This window comes from Oncorhynchus kisutch, linkage group LG5 (genome assembly GCF_002021735.2).
Source record: "Oncorhynchus kisutch isolate 150728-3 linkage group LG5, Okis_V2, whole genome shotgun sequence".
Taxonomy (NCBI): Eukaryota; Metazoa; Chordata; class Actinopteri; order Salmoniformes; family Salmonidae; genus Oncorhynchus; species Oncorhynchus kisutch.
Window position 1 is genome coordinate 43,752,360 of NC_034178.2, and position 24,437 is coordinate 43,776,796.

A 24,437-nucleotide genomic window follows, 5' to 3' on the forward strand; every position below is an offset into this window, starting at 1 on the left:
GCAGCTCCTGGAATGATTTAAATAGACCTTGCCTAACACACCCTAGGACAGGGTTTCCCAAACTCGGTCCTGGGGCCCCCCTGGGTGCACGCTTTGGTTTTTCCCTTAGTACTTCACAGCCGATTCAAATAATCAACTCATCATCAAGCTTTGATAATTGGAATCAGCTGTGTAGTGTTAGGGCAAAAACCAAAACGTGCACCCCTTGGGGTCAGAGAACCGAGTGTGGGAAATGCAGCCCTAGGAACTGTACAGGAAGGGGCAGAGACAGACAGATACTCTTATGTTCTCTAGCTATGATATGAATGAGAAAAATCTAATAATTGGAGTGTGAGTGGCAACATGTGGGTCTGTGCGGGTGTATGAAGAAAGATGAATAGGAGAGAGGGAGGGAGGTCCTGATAGTAGGGCTGCCCACTGCCCTGCCTGTCTCAATGTGTCTCCCTGAAGGTTCATTAACACCACTTAATTCATTTAACTTTGGGGCGAGAGAGAAACGTCAAAACAATATCTCACCACACAAACACCACACAAACACATCAGACAAACACACAAACACACCACACAAATGGTGCCTTTCTGAGTCACTAAGACCTCAAACATTAGCAGAAGATACGCTCTTCAAGTGTAAACAGCATCATCATGACAACATGCAACCTCCCCTTACTCTAGCTATCTCTCTCTCTCTGAAAAAACAAGTGTGTGTGTGTGTGTGTGTGTGTGTGTGTGACCCTTCAGAGGCTACCTAACGGTTCCATAGACGCCCACGACGATGGCAGCAGGTCAGTGGAGCTGCAGGAGCTTCTGGATCGGACCAATCATGAGCTGGCTCAGAGCCGTGAGCGTTCGGGCACGCTCAGTACACGAGTGGCAGAGCTGGAGGCGGAGCTAGCCAACACTCGCCGAGACCTGAGTCGCAGCGAGGAGCTGTCAGTCAAACAACAGAGGGAACAGAGAGAGGTGAGCGTAATTGAGGAGAGAGGAGAAGAGAAGGGGGAATCGATATGTGTCATTCATAAACATAAACACTGTTGATTGTATATAACTCGCCAGTGTCCACATGAATAGGCAAATCAAACTTCACATGTGCCGAATACAACAAGTGTAGACCTTACCGGGAAATGCTTACTTACAAGAGTATATTTATCAAATAAACTAAAGTAAAAAAGAAAAAGTAACTCAATAAAATAACAGTAACGGGGCTATATACAGGGGGGGGTACCGTTACTGAGTCAATCGGCAAGGTTCTATGTTATGTTTCCTAGTATGAACACACACACTGTATTTTCTCTCTTACTACATGCCTGTTGTAGGGGCTGGCGCAGAGGGAGGATATGGAGGAGCGGATTACAACGTTAGAGAAACGTTACCTGGCCGCTCAGAGGGAAACCACCCACATCCACGACCTCAACGACAAACTGGAGAACGAACTGGTTACCAAGGACTCTCTGCACCGACAGGTAACACACACATACATGCTGAATAAGTCATCATCGACTGTGCATGGGAACGACACATACGAACACATACATGCTGAATAAGTCATCATCGACTGTGCATGGGAACGACACATACGAACACATACATGCTGAATAAGTCATCATCGACTGTGCATGGGAACGACACATACATGCTGAATAAGTCATCATCAACTGTGCATGGGAACGACACATACGAACACATACATGCTGAATAAGTCATCATCGACTGTGCATGGGAACGACACATACGAACACATACATGCTGAATAAGTCATCATCGACTGTGCATGGGAACGACACATACGAACACATACATGCTGAATAAGTCATCATCGACTGTGCATGGGAACGACACATACGAACACATACATGCTGAATAAGTTATCATCGACTGTGCATGGGAACGACACATACGAACACATACATGCTGAATAAGTCATCATCGACTGTGCATGGGAACGACACATACGAACACATACATGCTGAATAAGTCATCATCGACTGTGCATGGGAACGACACATACGAACACATACATGCTGAATAAGTCATCATCGACTGTGCATGGGAACGACACATTCGAACACATACATGCTGAATAAGTCATCATCGACTGTGCATGGGAACGACACATACGAACACATACATGCTGAATAAGTCATCATCGACTGTGCATGGGAACGACACATACGAACACATACATGCTGAATAAGTCATCATCGACTGTGCATGGGAACGACACATTCGAACACATACATGCTGAATAAGTCATCATCGACTGTGCATGGGAACGACACATACGAACACATACATGCTGAATAAGTCATCATCGACTGTGCATGGGAACGACACATACGAACACATACATGCTGAATAAGTCATCATCGACTGTGCATGGGAACGACACATATGAACACATACATGCTGAATAAGTCATCATCGACTGTGCATGGGAACGACACATATGAACACATACATGCTGAATAAGTCATCATCGACTGTGCATGGAAACGACACATACGAACACATACACATCTCTGGAGGGGGTCATTACTGGTTCACATAAAGAGGAGACGGGGCGAGGTAGGGGACTCACACACAGAGGGGGCAAATGATGGTTCGTCAACTGTTCAGTTGAGGGTGAAGTTCAGTTTAACTCCACTTGAAGCCAGAGAATGTGAGGGTGACACAGAGTATCCATTACTACCTCAGAGACATCAGGGACAGGCCTCTAAGGTTCCATGTATCACACACACACACACACATGTTGACTCCAATGCTTCCCACAGTCGTGTATATCATGGAAAGAGCAGGTGTTCCTGATGTTTGTACACTCAGTGTAGATGCTGCTTTTGTAACCACTGATAATAAAAATACAAACATTTTAAGTTATGACATTGAGTCCAAACATCTCAAATATGTATGTGATCATCTCTCTCTTTCTCTCCACCTCTCTCTCTCCCTCCCTCTCTCTCTCCCTCCCTCCACCTCTCTCTACCTCCCTCTCTCCCTCCCTCTCTCTCTCCCTCCCTCCACCTCTCTCTACCTCTCTCTCTCCCTCCTTCTCTATCTCGCCTCCCTCCCCCTCTCTCCACCTCTCTCTCTCCCTCCTTCTCTATCTCCCTCCCTCCACCTCTCTCTCTCCCTCCTTCTCTATCTCCCTCCTCCACCTCTCTCTCTCCCTCCCTCTCTCTCTCCCTCCCTCCACCTCTCTCTCTCCCTCCTTCTCTATCTCCCTCCCTCCACCTCTCTCTCTCCCTCCCTCTCTCTCTCCCTCCCTCCCTCCCCCTCTCTCTACCTCTCTCTCTCCCTCCTTCTCTATCTCCCTCCCTCCCCCCTCTCTCCACCTCTCTCGCTCCCTCCTTCTCTATCTCCCTCCCTCCACCTCTCTCTCTCTCCCTCCTTCTCTATCTCCCTCCCTCCCTCTCTCCACCTCTCTCTCTCCCTCCTTCTCTATCTCCCTCCCTCCCTCTCTCTCCACCTCTCTCTCTCCCTCCCTATCTATCTCTCCTCTCCCTCTCCCTCCTCCTCCCTCCCCTATCTCTCTCCCTCCCCCTCTCTCTACCTCTCTCTCTCCCTCCTTCTCTATCTCCCTCCCTCCCCCTCTCTCCACCTCTCTCATCTCCCTCCCTATCTATCTCTCTCCCTCTCCACCTCCCTCTCTCCCTCCCTCCCTATCTCTCTCCCTCCCCCTTCTCGCTACCTCTCTCTCTCCCTCCCTTTCTCTATCTCCCCTCCCTCCCCCTCTCTCTACCTCTCTCTCTCCCTCCTTCTCTATCTCCCTCCCTCCACCTCTCTCTCTCCCTCCTTCTCTATCTCCCTCCCTCCCTCCCCTCTCTCCACCTCTCTCTCTCCCTCCTTCTCTATCTCCCTCCCTCCCCCTCTCTCTACCTCTCTCTCTCCCTCCTTCTCTATCTCCCTCCCTCCCCCTCTCTCCACCTCTCTCTCTCCCTCCCTCTCTATCTCCCTCACTCCCCCTCTCTCCACCTCCCTCTCTCCCTCCCTCCCTATCTCTCTCCCTCCCTCCCTCCCCTATCTCTCTCCCTCCCCTCTCTCTACCTCTCTCTCTCCCTCCTTCTCTATCTCCCTCCCTCCCCCTCTCTCCCACCTCTCTCTCTCCCTCCCTATCTATCTCTCTCCCTCTCCACCTCCCTCTCTCCCTCCCTCCCTATCTCTCTCCCTCCCTCCCTATCTCTCTCCCTCCCCCTCTCGCTACCTCTCTCTCTCCCTCCTTCTCTATCTCCCTCCCGTCCCCCTCTCTCTACCTCTCTCTCTCCCTCCTTCTCTATCTCCCTCCCTCCCCCTCTCTCCACCTCCCTCTCTCCCTCCTTCTCTATCTCCCTCCCTCCCCCTCTCTCCACCTCCCTCTCTCCCCTCCCTCTCTATCTCTCTCCCTCCCCCTCTCTCCACCTCTCTCGCTCCCTCCATCTCTATCTCTCTCCCTCCTCCCTCTCCACCTCTCTCGCTCCCTCCCTCCCTCTCTATCTCTCTCCCTCCCTCCCCCTCTCTCTACTTCTCTCTCTCCCTCCTTCTCTATCTCCCTCCCCCTCTCTCCACCTCTCTCTCTCCCTCCCCTTCTCTCTCTCCCTCCTTCTCTATCTCCCTCCCTCCCCCTCTCTCCACCTCCCTCTCTCCCTCCCTCCCTATCTCTCTCCCTCCCCCTCTCTCTACCTCTCTATCTCTCTCCCTCTCTCTCTCCCTCCACCTCTGTCAGAGTGAGGAGAAGGTGCGCCAGCTGCAGGAGCTGTTAGAGTTGGCAGAGCAGAGGCTGGCTCAGACCATGAGGAAGGCTGAGACACTACCAGAGGTGGAGGCAGAGTTGGCACAGAGGGTGGCAGCCCTCACCAAGGTAACAACACACACAGTCACAGTCCTAAACATACGGAGGCTGGATGTCAATCGAACCCACCATAGCAATCTTGATGCACGTACATTTGTTATTCTGACAACAGGTGGGTATCTAGCTGTAAGGGGAAGGTAATAGTTGTAGGATTTCACAGTAACCAAAACAATAACTGTTTTTTGACCATGTGAAAAAGAGCTTGGTGTGTAAATACTGGAATGCAGGTTTGATTGAGTTGGGTCCTGTGACTCCCCCTGCAGGCCGAGGAGCGACATGGCAATGTTGAGGAGCGACTCAGACAGCTGGAGTCACAACTGGAGGAGAAGAACCAGGAACTGAGCAGGGTGTGTGTGTGTGTGTGTGTGTGTGTGTGTGTGTGTGTGTGTGTGTGTGTGTGTGTGTGTGTGTGTGTGTGTGTGTGTGTGTGTGTGTGTGTGTGTGTGTGTGCGCGCGTGTGCATGTAGTCTTGCCTTGCAGGCTTTCTCTGACCTCTCTCTGAGTGCAGCATAGGCCGACGCTTCACATCAGCCTGGCCCCTTGACTTTGTCTCTTCATGTTCACACACACACACACACACACACACACACACACACACACACACACACACACACACACACACACACACACACACACACACACACAGAGACACACCCTGAGATCCTCATATACACTATATATAAAAAAGTATGTGGACACCCCTTCAAATTAGTGGATTTGGCTATTTCAGCCACACCCGTTGCTGAAAGGTGTATAAAATCGAGCACACAGCCTTGCAATCTCCATAGACAAACATTGGCAGTAGCAGTGGCAATTTTAGCATGTCAATCTTGGTGGAGCAAACCCTACGATTTACTTTAATTTATTTATGTAACCTTTATTTAACTAGGCCGTCATTGAAAATAAGAATTTGTTCTTAACTGACTTGCCTGGTTAAATAAAGGTAAAATTTAAAATAAAAAAATGTAAGGCCCCACTGGACTGAGGAGCGCCTCCGGACTGAGGGGCAGCTCCGGACTGAGGGGCAGCTCCGGACTGAGGGGCAGCTCCGGACTGAGGGGCAGCTCCGGACTGATTGACGGCTATGGCAGCTCCTGGCTGGCTGACGGCTCTGGCAGCTCCTGGCTGACTGGCGGCTCTGGCTGCTCCTGGCTGACTGGCGGCTCCTGGCTGACTGGCGGCTCCTGGCTGGCTGACGGCTCTGGCAGGTCCTGGCTGACTGGCGGCTCCTGGCTGACTGGCGGCTCTGGCAGGTCCTGGCTGACTGACGGCTCTGGCAGCTCCTGGCTGACTGACGGCTCAGGACAGACGGGAGACTCTGGCAGCTCAGGACAGATGGGAGACTCTGGCGGCTCAGGACAGACGGGAGACTCTGGTGGCGCTGGGCAGGAGGAAGGCTCTGGCAGCGCTGGACAGGCGGGAGCACCTGTAGGGATGAGACGGAGAGACAGCCTGGTGCGGGGGGCTGCCATCGGAGGGCTGGTACGTGGAGGTGGCACCGGATAGACTGGACCGTGAAGGCGCACTGGAGATCTTGAGCACCGAGCCTGCCCAACCTTACCTGGTTGAATGCTCCCCGTAGCCAGGCCAGTGCGGTGAGGTGGAATAGGCCGCACTGGGCTGTGCTGGCGAACCGGGGACACCATGCGTAAGGCTGGTGCCATGTATGCCGGCCCGAAGAGATGCACTGGTGACCAGATGCGTAGAGCCGGCTTCATGGCACCTGGCTTGATGCCCACTCTAGCCCGGCCGATACAAGGAGCTGGAATGTACCGAACCGGACTATGCACACGCACCGGGGACACATTGCGCTCCACCGCATAACACAGTGCCTGCCCGGTTCCTCTCTCTCTCCGGTAAGCACATGAAGTTGGCGCAGGTCTCCTACCTGGCTTCGCCACACTCCCTGTGTGCTCCCCCTAATACATTTTTGGGGTTGCCTCTCAGGCTTCCAGCCACGTTGCCGTGCTGCCTCCTCATACCGGCGCCTCTCTGCTTTTGCTGCCTCCAGCTCTGCTTTGGGGCGGCGATATTCCCCTGGCTGTGCCCAGGGTCCTTCGCCGTCCAGAATCTCCTCCCAAGTCCATGAGTCCTGCGTTCTTTCCCGCTGCTGCTGGCCGTTACCACGCTGCTTGGTCCATTGTTGGTGGGTTATTCTGTCACGATCGTCGTAGTGAGGAGACCAAAGCGCAGCGTGGTGTGAATACATACTTTTAATGAATAACGAAAAAACACGAAGTACACTAAACAAACAAACAGAATAACAAACAAACGTGACAATATATATTAACAGTGCAGACACAGACATAGAATGCCCCCTCATATCACACCCTGACCATTCAAAAAATAGAAACAAACAACGCAAATAATGGTCAGAGTGTGACAGTCAGCACAAGAACTGTTCACCAGGAGCTTCATTAAAGGGGTTTCCATGGCCGAGCAGCCACACACAAGCCTAAGATCACCATGCACAATGCCAAGCATCGGCTGGAGTGGTGTAAAGCTCGCCGCCATTGGACTCTGGAGCAGTGGAAATGCGTTCTCTGGAGTGATGAAACACGCTTTATTATCTGGCAGTCCGACTGATGAATCTGGGTTTGGCGGATGCCAGGAGACCGCTACCTGGCCCATGCATAGTGCCAACTGTAAAGTTTGGTGGAGGAGGAATAATGGTCTGCTATTTTTCCAGTGAAGGGAAATCTTAACGCTACAGCATACGATGACATTCTAGACGATTCTGTGCTTCCAACTTTGTGGCAACAGTTTGGGGAAAGCCCTTTCCTGTTTCAGCATGACAATGCCCCCGTGCACAAAGCGAGGTCCATACAGGAATGGTTTGTCGAGATCGGTGTAGAAGAACTTGACTGACCTGCACAGAGCCCTGACCTCAACCCCATCGAACACCTTTGGGATGAATTGGAACGTCGACTGCGAGCCAGGCCTAATCGCTCAACATCAGTACCCAACCTCACTAATGCTCTTGTGGCTAAATGGAAGCAAGCCCCCACATCTAGTGGAAAGCCTTCCCAAAAGAGTGGAAGCTGTTATAGCAGCAAAGGGGGGAACAACTCCATATTTAGAGTATCACACACTCACTATGCCTTTTGCTTTATAAATATGAGCCGAACACACACGTTTCCTGCTCTAGCCTGTTACCCCACAGAGCTCTGACTATATATATTTACAATCGGAATCATTCACACGTCTAGATTCTATCTCTGCATGTGAGCTCATGAGTATAGTTAAAGTAGCTCTATGAGGAACCAGCTGTGAATGTGTGTGTGTGGTTGAGGTATGATGTCACGGTAGTGTTTCCTCTGACTGCAGAATACAATGTTGTCAAATCAAGTCCTTTCTCTCTCATTCTGTTTTCTAGTGCTGTGCTCATGGAGTGTATGGAGTACTTCTGTATGTGGGTGACAAAAGTCACTTTTCATCCTCTCTCTCTTTTTCACTCCCTTTCTCTGTCTCTCCGTCCCTCTCTCAGGCACGTCAGAGAGAGAAGATGAATGAAGAACACAACAAGCGTTTGTCTGACACAGTAGACCGTCTGCTCACTGAGTCTAACGAGAGACTGCAGCTTCACCTTAAAGAACGCATGGCAGCACTGGAGGACAAGGCATGGCACGCAACACACACACACATACACACACACACACACACACGCAACACACGCACACGCAACACACACACACAAATACGACGTACTTAGGCCTCTAAACTAGTGATTCCCAAACTATAGCTGAACAGTGATGTCTTTTCCTCTTCCTGTTTGTTCCAGAACTCCCTGATTCAGGATCTGGAGAACTCCCAGAAACAGCTGGAGGAGTTCCACCACACCAGGGTGAGTCAGGCCTGGACACACAACACATGAACAACGCAACACACATCCCTCTATGCATCCAACGTTCTATTCATTGAAACTTTTCATGCACAAACTTTATGGAGAGCCACATGTATTGGATGAGAGTTGAACTGTTACAAATATTGTGATTGGACATTGATGTTGTTCAGTCCCACAATGCCTTTCTTCGTCAGGAGCGTCTGATTGGTGAGATTGAGAAGCTGCGGAATGAGATCGACCACTTGAAACGCCGGAGTGGAGTGTTTGGAGATGGATCACACCCACGGTACACAGACATACACACACAAACACACACACTATACACACACACACTAGTCCCACACTTGCCCCATACTAGCACCCTATACTGACCAGGTTTTCTCTGTATGTGTGTGTGTGTGTGTGTGTGTGTGTGTGTGTGTGTGTGTGTGTGTGTGTGTGTGTGTGTGTGTGTGTGTGTGTGTGTGTGTGTGTGTATAGGTCTCACATGGGCAGTGCCAGTGACCTGCGTTTCTCAGTGGTAGAAGGGCAGGATGGGCACTACAGCTCTGCTGTCATCAGACGGGCACAGAAGGGCCGCCTGGCAGCGCTACGCAACGAACCCAACAAGGTAACCACATACTCACAAACACACACGTACACCACACACCCACCACACACACACACCACACGCACACACCTGTGACAAACTTGGTACCCTCCCCTCGGCCTGTGTTTCCAATTTCTGTGCCCATTCCAAGCTATGTCATGAAACACCACATATCCTGTCTTCCTCTCCACATATGCCCCCCTCTCCTCCCCTTTGTTAGTGTCTCCTCTCTTCCTCCTCTCTTCCCCTCCTCTCCCTCATGGCTGATGGCCCTGATGAGGGCAGTAATATGGCTGATGGTTGTTAAGCTTAACACACTGCATTTGTCCCTCATTACATACAGCTCTCACCTAACCAATGCTTCTCTCTCTGACCCCTGCTACCTTGGACGTACGTATGTGTTATGTAAGTGGTATGTCTTTATCAACATGTGTGTTTATAAAGTGTTTAAGTATATGAGGTGTGAGTGTGGATTTGTTTGGGTATCTGATGTGTGCAATGTGTAACTGTCGTACAGGTGTATGCCATGTGTAACGTGTGTGTATCTATCGTAATGGTGTGTGCGGTGTCTAACAGTGTGTGTGTGTGTGTGTATTTACCATACAGGTGTGTGCGGTGTTTGAGCAGGAATACTCGTCTCTACGTGGCAGTGTCAGTCACCTCCTGGGCAGTGACGTGGAGGCTGAGTCAGACCTAGATGATGATGTTAGCTCCGTCCTCCTGTCACCCAGCGGCCAATCAGATGCACAGACTCTGGCTCTGATGTTGCAGGAGCAGCTGGATGCCATCAACGAGGAGATCAGGTAGGAGAACACACCAACGCAGACAACTATCGCAATATCCACTATCTCCCTCCCTACCTTCAAATCAAATCAAATGTATTTATATAGCCCTTCTTACATCAGCTGATATCTCAAAGTGCTGTATAGAAACCCAGCCTAAAACCCGAAACAGCAACTAATGCAGGTGTACAAACACGGTGGCTAGGAAAAACTCCATAGAAAGGCCAAAACCTAGGAAGAAACCTAGAGAGGAACCAGGCTATGTGGGGTGGCCAGTCCTCTTCTGGCTGTGCCGGGTGGAGATTATAACAGAACATGGCCAAGATGTTCAAATGTTCATAAATGACCAGCATGGTCCAATAATAATAAGGCAGAACAGTTGAAACTGGAGCAGCAGCACAGTCAGGTGGACTGGGGACAGCAAGGAGTCATCATGTCAGGTAGTCCTGAGGCATGGTCCTAGGGCTCAGGTCCTCCGAGAGAGAGAAAGAAATAGAGAAAGAGAGAATTAGAGAGAGCACACTTAAATTCACACAGGACACCGAATAAGACAGGAGAAGTACTCCAGAAATAACAAACTGACCCTAGCCCCCCGACACATAAACTACTGCAGCATAAATACTGGAGGCTGAGACAGGAGGGGTCAGGAGACACTGTGGCCCCATCCGAGGACACCCTCGGACAGGGCCAAACAGGAAGGATATAACCCCACCCACTTTACCAAAGCACAGCCCCCACACCACTAGAGTGATATCTTCAACCACCAACTTACCATCCTGAGACAAGGATGAGTATAGCCCACAAAGATTTCCGCCACGGCACAACCTAAGGGGGGGGGGGGGCACCAACCCAGACAGGAAGATCACATCAGTGACTCAACCCACTCAGGTGACGCACCCCTCCCAGGGACAGTATGAAAGAGCCCCAGTAAACCAGTGACTCAGCCCCTGTAATAGGGTTAGAGGCAGAGAATCCCAGTGGAAAGAGGGGAACCGGCCAGGCAGAGACAGCAAGGGCGGTTCGTTGCTCCAGAGCCTTTCCGTTCACCTTCCCACTCCTGGGCCAGACTACACTCAATCATATGACCCACTGAAGAGATGAGTCTTCAGTAAAGACTTAAAGGTTGAGACCGAGTCTGCGTCTCTCACATGGATAGGCAGACCGTTCCATGAAAATGGAGCTCTATAGGAGAAAGCCCTGCCTCCAGCTGTTTGCTTAGAAATTCTAGGGACAATTAGGAGGCCTGCGTCTTGTGACCGTAGTGTACGTGTAGGTATGTACGGCAGGACCAAATCAGAGCGATAGGTAGGAGCAAGCCCATGTATTGCTTTGTAGGTTAGCAGTAAAACCTTGAAATCAGCCCTTGCTTTGACAGGAAGCCAGTGTAGGGAGGCTAGCACTGGAGTAATATGATCCAATTTTTTGGTTCTAGTCAGGATTCTAGCAGCCGTATTTAGGACTAACTGAAGTTTATTTAGTGCTTTATCCGGGTAGCCGGAAAGTAGAGCATTGCAGTAGTCTAACCTAGAAGTGACAAAAGCATGGATAAATTTTTGGACAGAAAGTTTCAGATTTTTGCAATGTTACGTAGATGGAAAAAAGCTGTCCTTGAAATGGTCTTGATATGTTCTTCAAAAGAGAGATCACCTTCCACCATAATATCTCCAGCATTTTCCAGAATCTGAAGCCTTGGCTTCCTCCTTTCCTGAGGGTTGTGTTACTCCTAGGCAGAGCGATGTGCAAGTTCTTTCCCCCATTTTTGATGCACCATTTTTCTTTAACTCACTCACTCAGGGAACCTGCTTTATACTGCTGGTTATTATGTGTGTATGATGTAGTTGCTATGTGTGTATGATGTAGTTATTATGTGTATGATGTAGTTAATATGTGTGTATGGTGTAGTTATTATGTGTGTGTGATGTAGTTATGTGTGTATGGTGTAGTTATTATGTGTGTGATGTAGTTATGTGTGTGTGATGTAGTTAATATGTGTGTATGGTGTAGTTATTATGTGTGTGTGATGTAGTTATGTGTGTATGGTGTAGTTATTATGTGTGTGATGTAGTTATTATGTGTATGATGTAGTTAATATGTGTGTATGGTGTAGTTATTATGTGTGTGATGTAGTTATGTTTGTGTGATGTAGTTATGTGTGTATGGTGTAGTTATTATGTGTGTGTGATGTAGTTATTATGTGTGTGTGATGTAGTTATGTGTGTGTGATGTAGTTAATATGTGTGTATGGTGTAGTTATTATGTGTGTGATGTAGTTATGTTTGTGTGATGTAGTTATGTGTGTATGGTGTAGTTATTATGTGTGTGTGATGTAGTTATGTGTGTGTGATGTAGTTATTATGTGTGTGTGATGTAGTTATGTGTGTGTGATGTAGTTATTATGTGTGTGTGATGTAGTTATTATGTGTGTGTGATGTAGTTAATATGTGTGTATGATGTAGTTAATATGTGTGTATGATGTAGTTATTATGTGTGTGTGATGTAGTTAATATGTGTGTATGATGTAGTTATTATGTGTGTGTGATGTTTTTATTTTTATTTATTTTATTTAACCATATTTAAAATCTCTTTTTCAAGAGCGTCCTGGCCAAGATAGGCAGCACCAAGTCATTACAACAATTACAGACAAACAACATGAAAAACTACAAGTAATCTAGTAAAAACCAAACCAGAATTCACAAGAGTATAACAAAACAAAAACAGCTAATTAAAAACATTGACAGGTCAGGGAATTAGTCTCAAGATCATTCATCAGTGATTTAAAAAGACCAATCTGGACAAATTCTTCCAGTTTAAAAGTATTTTGTAAGGCGTTCCAAGCCGATGGCGCAGAGTACATAAAAGCCCTTTTACCAAATTCAGTTCGGACATTTGGAACAGTTAGCAGGATAGTCTGTAACTTCAAGCTTCAATTGACACAAGGTATGTTGAACAGTATAAAAAGCAGTTTGCAAGTCTGGAAAGCTTTTGTAAGAGACAAGGCACAACAGTAAATAACAGTATCATCAGCATAAAAATGAAGTAGCGCATTTTGGACATTTTTGTCTAAATCATTTATATAAATAGTGAATAAGAGAGGACCAAGTACAGAGCCTTGGGGCACACCATTAAAGACAGACAATTTCACAGACATAAGCCCATCAAATTGATTGCACTGAGTTCTATCAGACAGGTAGTTAGCAAACTCTGAAAGACCTACACTCAACAATCTCTGCCTTAGTATAGCATGATCAACTGTATCAAAAGCCTTAGAGAGATCAATAAAAAGTGAGACACAGTGCTGTTTTTTGTCAAGGGCTTCAGTGATATAATTTAAAACCTTCATGGCTGCTGTAATTGTGCTATGCTTCTTCCTGAAGCACAGATGTAATTATTATATGTGTATGGTGTTATTATTATGTGTGTATGATGTAGTTATTATGTGTATTATGTGGATGATGTAGGTATTATGTCTGCATGATGTCGTTATTATGTGTGTATGATGTAGTTATTATGTGTGTATGATGTAGTTATTATGTGTGTATGATGTAGTTATTGTGTGTGTATGGTGTTATTATGTGTGTATGATGTCGTTATTGTGTTTATGATGTAGTTATTGTGTGTATGATGTAGTTATTGTGTGTATGATGTAGTTAATATGTGTATGATGTAGTTATTATGTGTGTATGATGTAGTTATTATGTGTATGATGTAGTTATTGTGTGTATGATGTAGTTATTGTGTGTATGATGTAGTTATTGTGTGTATGATGTAGTTATTGTGTGTATGATGTAGTTAATATGTGTATGATGTAGTTATTATGTGTGTATGATGTAGTTATTGTGTGTATGATGTAGTTATTGTGTGTATGATGTAGTTATTGTGTGTATGATGTAGTTATTGTGTGTATGATGTAGTTATTATGTGTATGATGTAGTTGGTATGTGTGTAATATGTAGTTATTGTGTGTATGATGAAGTTATAACACCATGTAGTTATTGTGTGTATGATGTAGGTATTATGTGTATTATGTGGATGATGTTGTTATTATGTGTGTATGATGTAGTTATTATGTGTATTATGTGGATGATGTAGGTATTATGTCTGCATGATGTCGTTATTATGTGTGTATGATGTAGTTATTATGTGTGTATGATGTAGTTATTATGTGTGTATGATGTAGTTATTGTGTGTGTATGGTGTTATTATGTGTGTATGATGTCGTTATTGTGTTTATGATGTAGTTATTGTGTGTATGATGTAGTTATTGTGTGTATGATGTAGTTAATATGTGTATGATGTAGTTATTATGTGTGTATGATGTAGTTATTATGTGTATGATGTAGTTATTGTGTGTATGATGTAGTTATTGTGTGTATGATGTAGTTATTGTGTGTATGATGTAGTTATTGTGTGTATGATGTAGTTAATATGTGTATGATGTAGTTATTATGTGTGTATGATGTAGTTATTGTGTGTATGATGTAGTTATTGTGTGTATGATGTAGTTATTGTGTGTATGATGTAGTTATTGTGTGTATGATGTAGTTATTATGTGTATGATGTAGTTGGTATGTGTGTAATATGTAGTTATTGTGTGTATGATGAAGTTATAACACCATGTAGTTATTGTGTGTATGATGTAGGTATTATGTGTATTATGTGGATGATGTTGTTATTATGTGTGTATGATGTAGTTATTATGTGTGTATGATGTAGTTATTATGTGTGTATGATGTAGTTATTATGTGTGTAAGATGTAGTTATTGTGTGTGTAAGATGTAGTTATTGTGTGTGTATGGTGTTATTATGTGTGGATGATGTCGTTATTATGTGTGTATGATGTAGTTATTATGTGTGTATGATGTAGTTATTATGTGTGTAAGATGTAGTTATTATGTGTGTAAGATGTAGTTATTGTGTGTGTATGGTGTTATTATGTGTGTATGATGTCGTTATTGTGTGTATGATGTAGTTATTGTGTGTACGATGTAGTTATTGTGTGTATGATGTTGTTAAATGTGTATGATGTAGTTATTATGTGTGTATGATGTAGTTATTGTGTGTATGATGTAGTTATTGTGTGTATGATGTAGTTATTATGTGTATGATGTAGTTATTATGTGTGTATGATGTAGTTATTGTGTGTACGATGTAGTTATTGTGTGTATGATGTAGTTATTATGTGTGTATGATGTAGTTATTGTGTGTACGATGTAGTTATTGTGTGTATGATGTTGTTAAATGTGTATGATGTAGTTATTATGTGTGTATGATGTAGTTATTGTGTGTACGATGTAGTTATTGTGTGTATGATGTTGTTAAATGTGTATGATGTAGTTATTATGTGTGTATGATGTAGTTATTGTGTGTATGATGTAGTTATTATGTGTGTATGATGTAGTTATTATGTGTGTAAGATTAAGTTGGTGTGTGTGTAAGATGTAGTTATTGTGTGTGTGATGTAGTTATTAGGTGTATGATGTAGTTATTATGTTGTGTAATATGTAGTTATTGTGTGTATGATGTAGTTATAATGTGTGTATGATGTAGTTATTATGTTTGTATGATGTAGTTATTATGTGTGTATGATGCAGTTATTATGTGTGTATGATGTAGTTATTGTGTGTGTATGATGTAGTTATTATGTGTGTAAGATGTAGTTATTGTGTGTATGATGTAGTTATTGTGTGTATGATGTAGTTAATATGTGTATGATGTAGTTGTTATGTGTGTATGATGTAGTTATTGTGTGTATGATGTAGTTATTGTGTGTATGATGTAGTTATTGTGTGTATGATGTAGTTATTGTGTGTGTGATGTAGTTATTGTTCGTGTATGATGTAGTTATTATGTGTGTAAGATGTAGTTATTGTGTGTGTATGATGTAGTTATTATGTGTGTCTGATGTAGTTATTGTGTGTGTATGATGTAGTTATTATGTGTGTATGATGTAGTTATTGTGTGTGTATGATGTAGTTATTATGTGTGTAAGATATAGTTATTGTGTCTCATCCCACTGTACTCTCTGGTGTTCAGGATGATCCAGGTGGAGAGGGAGTCTGCTGACCTCAGGGCAGATGAGATAGAGTCTCGTGTGAACAGTGGTAGCATGGACGGACTCAACGTTACACTCCGCCCCCGAACCATGCCCAGCTCAGCCACTGCCCAGTCCCTGGCTTCCTCCTCGTCCCCTCCCACCAGCGGACGCTCTACCCCCAAACACAACACCCACAACGCCAGCCACCAGCTGGGAATCATGACCCTGGTGAGACGCAGACATGCACTTAACCATCAGAGAGGACTAACCTGTCAACATGTTTGGATTGATGTACTCACACACAATGTTTACAGTGTGAAACAACAAGTCACTCATCTGCTGCTTATTCATTCTCTCTTCAGTAACCCCAGTAACTGGTTTTGATTGTATGTCTAACAACTGGTTGCCTCTAACTATGTGTTGGTGTGTCTGTGCCTCCCTCCTGTCTTTAACAGCCTAGCGACTTAAGGAAACACCGTAGAAAAATAGCAGTAAGTCAGTTTTCTCTTTATCTACACAACTAAGAGAGGCAGTACAGCTCCCAGATATGGAGAGTTACTGAAATGAACAAAGTTTTCAAGGTTGCGATTGGAAAGACAGGATCCTTCCCGCTGGACAAGGTGTTGTCACAGCCTCTCTGAGAAAGCTCCTATTTGAAGCCTCCTGACAGATAAAGGTGGCTTCACTCTTTCTCACCTCTCTCTCTCCCTCCAGTCTCCAGTGGAAGCTCGTGAGGACAAGGCTACTATCAAGTGTGAGACGTCTCCCCCCTCCTCTCCCCGCAGTCTGAGACTGGAGACCAACTTCGCCCAGCTCACTGGCAGTCTGGAGGACGGACGAGGGTACACACACACACACACACACACACACACACACAAACACACACACACACACACACACATACATACACATACAACCCCCCTCCCCCACATACACACACATTCTTTCAATCCCACTTATACTTTGACTCTCTCTCTCTCTCCCTCTCTCGCTCACTCTCGCTCTCTTTCTCTCGCTCTCTCTAAAGGGGTAAGGCGAAGAAGGGCATCAAGTCATCTATAGGTCGTCTGTTTGGGAAGAGCAAGGAGAAGGGCAGGATGGAGGGAGGAGGGACACTGGGGAGGGAGGGACAGCCTCTGCCTGCCCTGATGCCGGGAGGTAACTCAGCTGGACCTGTAATCTCTGTCTTCTGTAGGCTACTGTATGTACTGGTATGTGTGAGTGATGCTATGTCTGTTGTGTTGTGTGTCTCAGTAGACTTTGAGATGAGCATCGGAGACACCATGACTCTGGGCAAGCTGGGCACGCAGGCAGAGAGAGACCGCAGGATGAAGAAGAAGTAAGACCTTTACCTACCACTCTCATACACACACTCTCTTTCTCTTTCCGTCTAAATGCAAGGTCAATTGGTGGTGTCTCTGTCAGTTGAATTGTGAATACATTTTGGAAGCTGTGAAACCCTGGCCTCACTCTGTTCCGTAGTAGAATAAAACATTCATGTGCTCCAGAGGCCATGCCAACATTAGTTGTTTACTCTCCTCTCTCTTTCTCTCACTCTCACTCCCTCTTTCTCCCTGTTTCTATCTCTCCCCTGTCTCTGTGTCAGACATGAGCTGCTAGAGGAGGCCAGGAGGAGAGGACTGCCCTTCGCTCAGTGGGATGGACCAACTGTGGTCTCCTGGCTAGAGGTATAACCTCTAACCCCTGACCCCTAACCTCCACCACAACCTTACCCTATCCTCCAGATTCCCCTAAACCCTACTCTACCTTAACCTTGTCCTACCATATAATCACCTGGAGTGTTATACTGTGTGTGATTATGATGTTGATGGTGGTGGTGATGATGAAGATGATGCCCTCTCTCACCAATGTAGTTGTGGGTGGGGATGCCCGCCTGGTACGTGGCAGCGTGTCGTGCCAACGTGAAGAGCGGTGCCATCATGTCGGCCCTGTCGGACACAGAGATCCAGAGGGAGATTGGCATCAGTAACCCCCTGCACCGCCTCAAACTGAGACTGGCCATCCAGGAGATGGTGTCCCTCACCAGTCCCTCTGCCCCGCTCACCTCTAGAACGGTACAAACACACACACACACACATCACACACACACACACACACAGCCTCTTTGTACCGCTCATGGTACATACATACACACACACTGCCCATCACCTGTCACTTCACTGACCCTGTAATGATAGTGCTTTTGGAGTTGACAGTACTCTTCACTCTGTCCACTGTGCTGCATGGGGTGGAGCGGGAAACCTACTGTCTCAACAGTGTGCCAGATACTGCCTGCCTGACACACTCCCTCTCACTACAGACACTGTATGCGTGTGTGCGTGCTTTTCTTTGTTGTCTGTCTGTAATTGTGTGTGCGTGCTCGTGCGTGCTCTCCCTCTCTGCACAGTCCTCCGGAAATGTGTGGTTAACCCATGAAGAGATGGAGAACCTGGCTTCCTCCACTAAAGCGGTCAGTGCCATCTGTGTGACCCCCTCCCCACCACACACACACCACACACACCACACACATCACACACCCACACACACTCTGCCCCGCTGTGCTACACATATGCCTGCTTCTGCAAACGCTCATCCCCAGCCTCCTACAACTACAACGCATACTGCCTCCTTGTTTGTGCCTGGGTTAGCATGTCTTTGGTGCACCATATTAGGCTCTGTTGTTTTGATGGGTTATTGTGTGTAGATTTATGCTGGTTGTCTGTTAGGTTGTGTTGGGTGTGTTGTGATGAATTATGTCTCAGCATTCTGGTGTTAAAGTTGATCCATCTCTCCATAGGGCTTTCCTGGGTTCAGTACCTGGTCGGTTACATTGGTGCATGGGACTCAGATCACTCAAAAAATGTACATCAAATTTTACTTAACCAACAATGCTGTTTTAAGAAAATATCTAAAAGAAAGTAAGGGATAAGAATAACAAATAATTCAAGAGCAGCAGTAAATAACAATGGTGGTGCAAAATATACAGGGTGTACCGGTACAGAGTCAATGTGTCAATGTGCGGAGGCACCAGTGTCGAGGTAATTGAGGTAATTATGTTGCCATACCAGGCAGAGATGCAACCGATCAGGATGCTCTCGATGGTGCAGCTGTAAAACCTTTTCAGGATCTGAGGACCCATGCCAAATCTTTTCAGTCTCCTGAGGGGGAATAGGTTTTGTCGTGCCCTCTTCACAACTGTCTTGGTGAGCTTGGACCATGTTAGTTTGTTGGTGATGTCGACGCCAAGGAACTTGACGCTCTCAAACCTGCTCCGCTGCAGCCCTGTCGATGAGAATGGGGGCGTGCTCGGGCCTCCTTTTCCTGTGGTCCACAATCATCTCCTTTGTCTTGATCATGTTGAGGGAGAGGTTGTTGTCCTTGCACCACATGGTCAGGTCTCTGACCTCCCTATAGTCTCATCATTGTCAGTGATCAGTGATCAGGCCTACCACTGTTGCGTCATCTGCAATCTTAATGATGTTGGAGTCGTGCCTGGCCATGCAGTCATGAATGAACATGGAATACAGGAGGGGACTGAGCAAGCACCCCTGGGGGGCCTCTGTGTTGAGGATCAGCGTGTTGGATGTGTTGTTACCTACTCTCACCACCTGGGGGCGGCCCATCAGGAAGTCCAAGATCCAGTTGCAGAGGGAGAAGTTTGGTCCCAGGGTCCTTAACTTATTGATCAGCTTTGAGGGCACTATGGTGTTGAACGCTGTGCTGTAGTCAATGAATAGCATTCTCACATAGGTGTTCCTTCTGTGGGAAAGGGCAGTGTGGAGTGCAATAGAGATGGCGTCATCTGTGGATCTGTGTTGGGGCGGTGTGCAAATTGGACGGTTTCTGGGATAATGGTGTTGATGAGAGCCATGACCAGCCTTTCAAAGCATTTCATGTCTACAGACGTGAGTGCTACGGATTAGTAGTCTTTTAGGCAGGTTACCTTAGTGTTCTTGGGCACAGGGACTATGGCGGTCTGCTTGAAACATGTTGGTATTACAGACTCAGACAGGGAGAGGTTAAAAATGTCAGTGAAGACACTTGCCAGTTGGTCAGCGCATGCTCGGAGTACACGTCCTGGTAATCCATCTGGACCTGCAGCCTTGTGAATGTTGACCTGTTTAAAGGTCTTACTCACATCGGTTGCGAAGAGCGTGATCACACAGTCGTCCGGTACAGCTGATGCTCTCATGCATGTTTCAGTATTACTTGCCTCGAAGAGAGCATAGAAGTTATTTAGCTTGTCTGGTTGGCTCGTGCCACTGGGAAGCTCTAGGCTGTGCTTCCCTTTGTAGTCTGTAATAGTTTGCAAGTCCTGTCACATCCGACGAGCGTCGGAGCCGGTGTAGTACGATTCAATCTTAGTCCTGTATTGACGCTTTGCCTGTTTGATCGTTCGTCGGAGGGAATAGCGGGATTTCTTATAAGCTTCCTGATTAGAGTTCCGCTCCTTGAAAGCGGCAGCTCTACCCTTTAGCTCAGTGCGAATGTTGCCTGTAATCCATGGCTTCCGGTTGGGGTATGTAAGTACAGTCACTGTGGGGACGACGTCCTCGATGCACTTATTGATAAAGCCAGTGACTGATGTGGTGTATTCCTCAATTTCATCGGAAGAATCCCGGAACATATTCCAGTCTGTGATAGCAAAACAGTCCTGTAGTTTAGTATCTGCTTCATCTGACCACTTTTTTATAGACCGAGTCACTGGTCACTGGTGCTTCCTGCTTTAATTTTTGCTTGTAAGAAGGAATCAGGAGGAGAGAGTTGTGGTCAGAGTTGCCAAATGGAGGGCGAGGGAGAGATTTGTAGAGCTCAGTGTGTGATTAGCATTAGCTAACTGTGTGCATGCGTCTAACCCAATCTGTCCTGTCTCTGCCACGCTGTCAATCACTCAGGAGAATGAGGAGGGCAGCTGGGCTCAGGTGAGAACTCCTCCCACTAACACCTGTCGTTGTTATCACAACAATTACCTGAGCCAGGGGGGTTGTCACCATGTCACAGAGAGCACAGTCTCAGACCACACACACACACACACACACATACACACATACACACACGCCTACCCTTTTGGTTAATCCACGTACACAGATGAACCTCTCAATTGTATCTAATCTCAGCCAAACATACTCACTAACTGTGTCCCTCCTGACACACAGACTCTGGCATACGGGGATATGAACCATGAGTGGATCGGTAATGAGTGGCTGCCCAGCCTGGGTCTGCCTCAGTACCGCTCCTACTTCATGGAGTGTCTGGTGGACGCCCGCATGCTGGACCACCTCACCAAGAAAGACCTCCGCACCCACCTCAAGATGGTTGACAGCTTCCACAGGTCAGTCACCATGGTAACCAGCCAGCCAGCCAGCCACCACGGCAACAGCAACCGTTCTTAGGAGCTGCCATGCTACACTTTCAATATCAATATAGGAAAAATAGGCATAAAAGTGATGACATATGTATTCAATTTGTGCAGTCAACAATGACATTTAACCCATAAAAATGTGGGAATAGAACATTCACAAATAATATTGTGTGTATCAGGGCCAGTCTGCAGTATGGGATTATGTGCTTGAAGAGACTCAATTACGACAGGAAAGACCTGGACCGTCGTAGAGAGGAGAGCATGCACGACATGAAAGGTAATCATCCATACTCATAGACAGGATCTCTCATTATAAATGTCATCATGTGAGATCCTGTCTCAGTGGTCTGCAGACACAGTCATTTAGCAGACACTCTTATCCAGAGCTACTTACAGTAGTGAGTTCATACATTTTCATACTGGTCCCCCATGGGAATCAAACTAACAACCCTGGAGTTGCAAGCACCATGCTCTACCAACTGAGCCACACGGGATTTAAGAGGGTTGGAGCTCTATGTATGGACAGCTGAGCCTTTTACTGCGATCTCCACACACACACACGCACGCACGCACGCACGCACACGAACACACACGCACACGGACACACACACACACACACACACACACACACACATACACACACACACACACACACACGAACACACACACATGCACACACACGCATGCACACGAACACACACGCACGCGCATGCACAAGCACATGAACACACACACACAGAGAGCCAGCTAAAGCTTTGCTACCTTATGACCTTCAGCACTGCATATGAACTTGACTCAGCTGTCCTGTCACATCAGAAGCCCCCCTCCTCACACACACACACACACACCGCCTGTTCCTCTCTGAAAAAGCTGGGTGACAGCTGTGCTTATTCAGAACAAAGGCAGTATGCCATTGAGAGTACACTATTGGAGTGTGAATACTTCTGATATGATATTCTCTGTCTGTTTATTAGATGCACTGGTCTATATGCTGTGATAGTAATACAGCTCTCTCTGTCTCTCTCTGTCTATGCCTCTCCCGTCTCTCTCTCTTCTCCCCCTCTTTCCATACCCCCTCCCCCCTCTCTGTAGATGCGTTAGTGTGGACCAATGAGCAGGTAGTGCACTGGGTCCAGAGTATAGGTCTGAAGGACTACAATACCAACCTGATGGAGAGTGGAGTCCACGGGGCTCTCATTGCTCTGGATGAGACCTTCGACTACAGCAGCCTGGCTCTCATACTGCAGATCCCCATGCAGAACACGCAGGTACACACAGACACACACCCTTGGTCGAGGGACTAGCGCTGTGTAGGAATGACTAGGGCTGTCACAGTTAGCATATTACCGCCACACCAGTCACGAGTCATGACCCAGTCAAATTCCCTGTGACCGTTGGCATTCATTTGAGCGTTCAAAACTGCTCAAATGAATGCCGCTGATGGGTAGTTTACCAAACGCTAATTGCCTGGTACTTAGTGCTCTATTGTCCATCTAATTACTCTCTAAACACTTCATGGTTAAATGTGAATAATCTGAATGATGAGGACAAATGATGATGAGAATTAGTGCTCCTGTTTGGAAATGGACACGGGAAGCCCCCAAATATGCATAAATACATTTTTAAAACCCGTTCTGAAAGGACCTACAAGACAACCGGTCCGATCTGAGTGAGGGAAGCAGCAGAAAAGCCCATTGTTTTGCTACTTTATTAAAACAGAGCTGTAGAGAAAGGGAGAGAGAGAGAGGCACAGAGCGAGCAGCTCTAGACTATTAGGGAGCAGAGGCCGAGTGTGTGTGTGTGTGAGTAAGACACTGGAGGCTCGGAACACCAGAGCAGGCATGGAGGGAGAGACTGCAACCACTGTTATCTTGCGCTAGACTAACTTCTTACTAGATATTTATCATTCCATCCGATTACATAGTACCTGACTTGAATGCATCAAACCGAGAGAAACTAGGTTTATTGAGGCTAGCCATAACGTTACTGCTGTTCTCACCGTCCTACAGTTGGCCTACACATAATAGAACGGACGTCCCCAGTCAAGTCAATGATGACATAATGGGTGGACTTGTAGCCATTTTGAGTGCACCCATTGGAGCAAAGCAGGAAGTAAAAGAAGGATGTAAAAGCAGGAAGTATACCCATCAGTCTGCGCTGTGATTTGTTGATTCAACTCAACTGGCACTACAAAAACGACATTCCATTGCATGAGCCACATTAGTTAGTATTATTTGAATGAACATTCTGCATTACAATGGAAATTATTGTAGTGTACTCATGAGTTTACCAGTAAAATTTCTGTGGTGTGGAAGCCCGGAGATGCTAAACATGTTTATGTTAAATAACGGTCAATTACCGTGAGACCGGCAGTCATTTGCATGACAATTACCTACCGGCTGACAAAATCTCATGACTGCCACAGATCTAGGAGTAACGCCAGCTGTCTATTTAAGTGATAATGCCGGAAAAGCTGGTGTTTGGAGGATATATTGGCACGGGAGTTCGTCTCGGGCTGGCAAACCATGCCAATATATCCTCCACCGGCTTCGAAAACATTATCACTTTTATACAATGAGTTAACAACATTTTCAAACAATGATTGACATATTTGAATTAAAAACTTTATTTTGATAACTTTTGTCATACTATTTCATCCTTCCGAAAGATATAGTCCCGAAACAAATCTAGGGTTGCTACCCAAGCCGGCTGGTCATTCGTTCTATTGGTTCGGTTGCCATTCTGGTTGGAAACATTCTTATCCCTTTGCTTGCTAGCTAGCCAACTACGGCTAACTTAGAGTCACGCCAATCAGTGAAGAAAAATCAACAACAGTAGTTGCATTTGTTTAAGTTGTTTTCTAGTGACATTTATTTGGAATCATCCATAACAATGAGCTAATGAGGCACGATTTCACCAGGCATAGAAAATGTGCTCTCTCGTCAGGACACTGTTGTTCAGAGGAGCTAGCCAACAACACAGCTAACACAATAACTTCAAACTGAAG

At 46.3% G+C, this 24,437-nt stretch overlaps 1 protein-coding gene across 1 annotated transcript in view; it reads left to right on the forward strand.

Annotated features, from left to right (window-relative positions):
• The window catches only part of ppfia4 (PTPRF interacting protein alpha 4), a 108,736-nt gene that overhangs the window by 81,111 nt on the left and 3,188 nt on the right, over window positions 1-24,437 (forward strand). Inside the window, exons 5-25 of the mRNA XM_031823900.1 lie at window positions 715-960; window positions 1,314-1,460; window positions 4,694-4,828; window positions 5,083-5,166; window positions 8,307-8,438; window positions 8,601-8,663; window positions 8,858-8,949; window positions 9,144-9,273; window positions 9,859-10,055; window positions 16,068-16,296; window positions 16,524-16,559; window positions 16,783-16,910; window positions 17,096-17,226; window positions 17,323-17,407; window positions 17,675-17,756; window positions 17,943-18,143; window positions 18,476-18,538; window positions 20,964-20,990; window positions 21,225-21,400; window positions 21,610-21,707; window positions 22,523-22,698. Coding sequence (XP_031679760.1) covers window positions 715-960; window positions 1,314-1,460; window positions 4,694-4,828; window positions 5,083-5,166; window positions 8,307-8,438; window positions 8,601-8,663; window positions 8,858-8,949; window positions 9,144-9,273; window positions 9,859-10,055; window positions 16,068-16,296; window positions 16,524-16,559; window positions 16,783-16,910; window positions 17,096-17,226; window positions 17,323-17,407; window positions 17,675-17,756; window positions 17,943-18,143; window positions 18,476-18,538; window positions 20,964-20,990; window positions 21,225-21,400; window positions 21,610-21,707; window positions 22,523-22,698 — 2,658 coding nt within the window. The remainder of the gene's footprint in view (window positions 1-714; window positions 961-1,313; window positions 1,461-4,693; window positions 4,829-5,082; window positions 5,167-8,306; window positions 8,439-8,600; window positions 8,664-8,857; window positions 8,950-9,143; window positions 9,274-9,858; window positions 10,056-16,067; window positions 16,297-16,523; window positions 16,560-16,782; window positions 16,911-17,095; window positions 17,227-17,322; window positions 17,408-17,674; window positions 17,757-17,942; window positions 18,144-18,475; window positions 18,539-20,963; window positions 20,991-21,224; window positions 21,401-21,609; window positions 21,708-22,522; window positions 22,699-24,437) is intronic.